The following is a 5,856-nucleotide window of genomic DNA, read 5'->3' on the forward strand; positions in this document are numbered from 1 at the left end:
AAAAATGTTTATCAGCGAGTATTCTGTAGGAACTGACTTCGAGTCCTTTTATAGAAAAAGCTATAGGGTCCAGCACGGTAAAGTTATGAAGCAATGAACAATGAAAATGAACAATGAACAATTAACAATGAACAATGAACAACCCAATTTGGATTTTTACACTTTGATTTTTTATTCCTTAAATTAGCAGCGAGTAAAATTAAAAAAATGATGAGAGAATTTTGTTGAGAGTCAACAACTCTAATCCTTGTCATAAACTCTGATTTTCAAATCCCTATATCTTTGCAACCAAATATTGTAGACCTTTGACATTTGCTGTGTTGGATTAAAAAATCTGTTTGAAATATCAAAGATTTACACCGTCAGGTTGCAAACATTTAGGGATAAAAAAATATTTGTTTGTGGCAAAAACTCGCATGATAATTTAAAATTTTCTTCTAAAAAAATTCTATTAGGTTTTTGTTAAAAACTGGTTTATTTTGTTCTTCAAAAATTGCTAATACTAATGTACGGTACAAAAATAGATATTAATTTAGACTTTTTAATTCCTTTATGAATTAAATCAAACTTAACAAAATTCGTTTAAACTTTGCCTTATCAATGATTTAAAGGAAGCATATTTGATAAGAGAAACTACCGTGTTGGTTTATTTCCTACATTTATTTCCTTTATCTTACATAACATTTTATGCATAACATTTCATTCCTCCAAATGAATTGATTCTGTGCCACAAAAATCTTTGCAACCTAATGGTGTAAACATTTGATATTTTAAACTTCAATGATTGGATTTAACAGAATTCATAGTTTGAAATGGTTAAGGTTAAAGCAGTAATATACGGATAAAAAAATCGGAGTTTGTAGCCGACTCAATTCATTTAGCTGCTTATTGATCACAGCCAATAAAAATTAGAATAAAATTAAAATAAAAAGCTCGAAGCAATTAAATACCAAATTTATTAAAAACTAGAAATCTAGGAAAAATAGCAGAAAACCAAAAAAATTGAATTGAATTGAAAGTCCATGTATCATAAATACACAAAAACATAACAAAATTAAACATGAAAGCAAGACTAAGATTACACAATAGAAAATAAATAATTTATTTTTTACAAGTTCATTTACCAGGGTTAGAGGTTGGCAATATATATTACCATTGTATTTCAGTGAATCTTTAGTTAAACTTGATGGAGTAAATATTTTTTTCTAAAAAGAAGTATTACGCATATACGGAAGTGATTTATTTGTTCGTTAAAGAAACAATTGGAAGACTTCATTTCTAACAAAATTATACAATATTTAAAAAAATGTCTTTAGTAAGTATGTTAAAACTTATCAATAAAAGTTGCCCCATTTAGAAAAATATTAAATGATCCCATGAAGAAAATATCAGAATTATACTTTGCGAAAACATGAGAACAATTCCCTCAGAGCAAAATATCGGAAAGATTCCACTTAGACAATTACTGTGATTTAAAGGCCTCAAGCAAAAATCGATGAGAGTTTTGCCAATTACTTTTAAAATACCAAAGCTAACAACATGTGCGTATTAGTGCTTCAATGTACATGTAAAGGGATACAGAAAAGCATAATTGAGTTAGAGCGGTAAAACCTAAGTTGATGAGACTTCAGGTTAAATCTTAATTTTGGAAAATATCGGAAGAATACCCTGCAGAAAGCTAATTTTAAAACTATTCCCTAAAAAAATGTTGCAATAATCCTAATAAAAAACATCGGGAAAAGGAATTGAGTTTTTGCCACAAATTCAAATTTTAGAATCTTTATATCTTTGCAACCTGAAAAAAACCTAGATTATTTGATCTCGCAGAATTCATTGCTTGAAATATCTCCGGTCTACGATATTAGGTCGCAAATATATAGGGATTGGAAAATCAGAGTTTGTGACAATAACTCAAGTACTTTGTTTAAGAAAATGATTAAAAACAATCGAATTCAGAACAATCCCTTTAAGAAAATAGGAAATGTTAAGAAATGATTGGAACGCTCCCTTGGATGAAATAAAAGTTATTTCCTTGTTTATCCTCTACTCTCCGTCCAGGTAGTTGTGCATGATAAGAGGCCAGTAAAGAAGATTAACAAGAAGAAAGAAGCATGGGAGCATAAACCTGGACACCATCTGGAACTAAATAAACAAATATTCAAAAAATGTCAGTGATAAAGGAACTAAGATATTGCCTGATTTTTTAGTCCCTATATCTGTGCAGCCCAATGTTGTAGGCCTTTGACATTTCAAACTGTGAATTATGTCATATCAAGTAATCTAAGTTTGAAATATCAAAGATTTAAACCATTATGTCGCAAAGATATATGAAGTAGAAAATTTAAGTTTGTTACAATTTATTCAGTGTTTTTAAACAAAAGAGAGAAATCTTGAAAACTTACAAGTTTTATTCTTTATTCCTTACTGTGGTAATTTTAACATTAAATAATTTTATTTTAATCGTAGTTTCTCTAATAATAAATGAAAGATGCTAAAGCACATTTGGGTAAGTGTCTCTTTGAAAAATTGTATATATGGAAGTGGCCAAAAAAGGATGAGGTCCTTTAAATATTATATATATATTATGATAATAATAATGTCATTTTATTAAAATTTTTGATAATTTGATTTTACTTGATGTGTCCAGTCAAATCTTAATAAAATATTTTTAGTATCAAATCTTCAAGCTTAACATTCAACAGATTACAAGATAGGACAAGGAAGATTTCACATGTTAAGGAACATTCAAAATAACCTATTACGTAAAACTCTCCCAACAGGTATGCGTGGGCCGTGGGAGTATCTCTTGTTCTGTGTAATCTTTACATAAACGCAACTCTTCTAATCTATCTGTGTAATCTTTTACATGAATAGTTATATCCTGTTTTTTCTATGTAATCTATACATGAACAGTTATCTTCTGTTCTATCTGTGTAATCTATACATGAACAGTTATCTCCTGTTCTATCTGTGTAATCTTTACATGAAGAGTTATCTCCTGTTCTATCTGTGTAATCTATACATAAATAGTTATCTCCTGTTCTATCTGTGTAATCTATACATGTATAGATATCTCCTGTTCTATCTGTGTAATCTATACATGAATAGTTATCTCCTGTTCTATCTGTGTAATTTGTACATGAATAGTTATTTCTTGTTCTTTCTGTGTAATCTTTACATAATATTATCTCCTGTTCTATCAGTGTAATCTATACATGTATAGATATCTCCTGTTCTATCTGTGTAATTTGTACATGAATAGTTATTTCTTGTTCTTTCTGTGTAATCTTTACATGACAAATTATCTTTTATTCTATTTCTGTAATCTGTACATGAATAGGCATCTCCGGTTCTATCTGTATACTCTTTACATGACAAATTATCTCTTATTCTATCTGTGTAATCTATACATTAGTAGTTATCTCCTATTCGATCTGTGTAATCTATACTTTAGTAGTTATCTCCTATTCGATCTGTGTAATCTGTACATGAATACTTCTTACCTGCTCGGAAAACTCTTTTTTGCCTTGTCTAACTAGAACTATCACCACAGTAAACTCAGCCATTGTGCTACAAATAAATATGTTAATTTCCAAAAGATTAAAATCTTAAATAATTCCTGAGATAAATTTGTCTTTTTTCATTTCCCCGTGAACACTCCCATTAAAGGGATTGCTAACTAATCTTATAACAGGTGCAGATGTGAAAACCAATGAAATCCAGACGTTTTTTTTCACTGTTTTGCTGTGACATCTGCAGTAATAACTTCTTTAATCTTTATAGAAAATTAAAATATTCAAAATCAAATCTTCGTTTTTGATTTTGTAGAGCCCTGAGCCACTGATATAAATACTCTTGAAAACAAGACTAAAGTTATACTGACAATATAGACTGTAGATAAAAGAGTAAAATCTTGTCACGAGTTGAATGAATATTAAAAGACTAAAACTTCTAGGAATTTAACAAATTAAGCCTAGAGAAAGAGTAGATTATGGAGAAGATAAACGATATTTGAAAAATGCTTTAAGACAAGAGAGGAATGTTTAGTTAATTTAAATGTACTGCATATAATCAGGCTTCCAGCGAGTTCATCTTCGAAATTTTAACTTTGGATTGTTGCGCATTTTCCCTTCCTATATTATCAAACAATAAAAAATGTCGCGTATTTAGCTATTTCTGTTCGTGAAATATGAAACATCTAAATTTTTTGTGGTAATTTCATTCAAAAGTTCAAAAAATTTGGGCCCGCTCGGTTCAGCCGTTTTGACGTTTTTTGGATACAAACAGGCAGAGACAAGAAAAGTGTATATATAGAAGGCGTTCGTTTACGGACCCAGCGATATAGGAAGGGTCTACCTAGGGAAAATGTTTTAAAGTGTTTCAAAATCATCAAGTGTTACCTGAATACAAAAATCATGCAGATAAGCATCCAAATATCCAGAACTGATATGTAAGAAACTTTGGGAACATTTTGTCTAAACTCACATTTTATAATTGGAAAATTAGAAAATGAAAATTTGCGATGAATATAAATTTTTTTACATGAAATTGAATTTGTAATTTTTATTATGGATGAATAAACTTATTGGAAAAGCTAAAATAAAATGTTTTCAGGATAAAGATTAAAATTTTTGATTTCAAAACACCAATATTAAATGTTCCTTGTGCTGCTAAACATAGCTGTAAGGGTCAACATTGTCGTCATTCCCATCCCTACCCTGCCAGGTACAGATTCAACGGGGATAAACATCCCCATCCAGGCCAATACCTAGTAGGATTCATCGTTTTCACTTTTTGGAAAAACGAACTGGTCGTTTTGTCAACGACGTAGAAAAACAAAAAAAACGATACGATTGTTTTTAAACAATCTTTTTTTAAAGAAAAGAATAAAATGTGTCTATGGTCTAGTTTATACAAATTCTAATAAAGTCACAATAACTAATAGATTTTTCATTAGTTACAAACTTGTTGGTCCTCATTATAAAAATCATATTCAAAATATTTGTGTAAAACAAATTTCATTGTAAATGCGTGTACATCTTGCTGTGGTTCGGGCTCGGCTAGATAGATAGATAGCTCAGAATATGTATAAGCATAGTGACAGTACAATTATTTGGGAATATGCCAAAATAACCCGAATTCTGCTTTTCAGAAGCTAAGTCATAAAAGTTCAATGACCCTATTGAATAAAGAACTTCAGCACAGTATATAACACACTATAAGTATGTTTAAAACAAAATCTAAAAAAGGTCGGTATCTTTCACATCAAGTTACTTTTATATCGGCAATTTCCATCAGATTTAGTGTAGAATAGTGTAGACCCGATATTTCATTCTAACTTAGTCCGACATACTAAAAGTGTTTGCATATTCTGTTAACGTTTATTAGTCTTCATTTGTAAATGGTTTCAAAATATTGAAAGGAAAATTACTCACCACAAAAACTGTAGAAGGAATATAGGTCTGTACAATGTGGTATCCAATAACTCGCGTTAGATGTAACTAAACAAATCAAGAGTTAGCTTAAACATGGGCGTACTTAGGAACTTTTTCAACGGGGAACCCCCTGGAAATGAAACATTTTACTGATCCATGGGGGGGATAAGTCCCCATAGCCCCCCCCCTTGATTACCATTTGAGTTTTAGATAAGTTTTCTAAAACTATTTTTGGGTTGAGGGGAGACAGGATTCTTATAATTAGAAACATAAATTAAGAATTTGTAGTTAGATATAGAGTAATAAGAAAAGTAAAAGATTGAATAGAATAGTGAAAAGGAGTGAAATTATGATTAAGCGATGGTGGGCTGGGAAGGGGAAGGGGGAAAGGGGAAGAGGGCTTGCCAGGAAGGGGGGGGGG

The 5,856-nt window shown here is 30.4% G+C and overlaps 1 protein-coding gene across 4 annotated transcripts in view; it reads right to left on the minus strand.

Annotated features, from left to right (window-relative positions):
* Positions 1 to 1,221: 1,221 nt before the first annotated feature.
* LOC111713507 (glycine receptor subunit alpha-4) overlaps positions 1,222 to 5,856 on the minus strand; it is a 19,406-nt gene continuing 14,771 nt past the window's right edge. For all 4 annotated transcript variants that reach the window (XM_023488382.1, XM_023488375.1, XM_023488397.1 and 1 more), the window contains 5 exons: positions 5,436 to 5,501; positions 4,662 to 4,768; positions 4,401 to 4,475; positions 3,504 to 3,570; positions 1,222 to 2,142 (listed from right to left, as the gene is read on the minus strand). In XM_023488382.1, the coding sequence (XP_023344150.1) occupies positions 2,044 to 2,142; positions 3,504 to 3,570; positions 4,401 to 4,475; positions 4,662 to 4,768; positions 5,436 to 5,501 (414 nt within the window). In that variant the 3' untranslated portion in view covers positions 1,222 to 2,043. The remainder of the gene's footprint in view (positions 2,143 to 3,503; positions 3,571 to 4,400; positions 4,476 to 4,661; positions 4,769 to 5,435; positions 5,502 to 5,856) is intronic.

The sequence above is a fragment of the Eurytemora carolleeae genome, unplaced genomic scaffold (assembly GCF_000591075.1).
Source record: "Eurytemora carolleeae unplaced genomic scaffold, Eaff_2.0 scaffold29, whole genome shotgun sequence".
Classification (NCBI taxonomy): Eukaryota; Metazoa; Arthropoda; class Copepoda; order Calanoida; family Temoridae; genus Eurytemora; species Eurytemora carolleeae.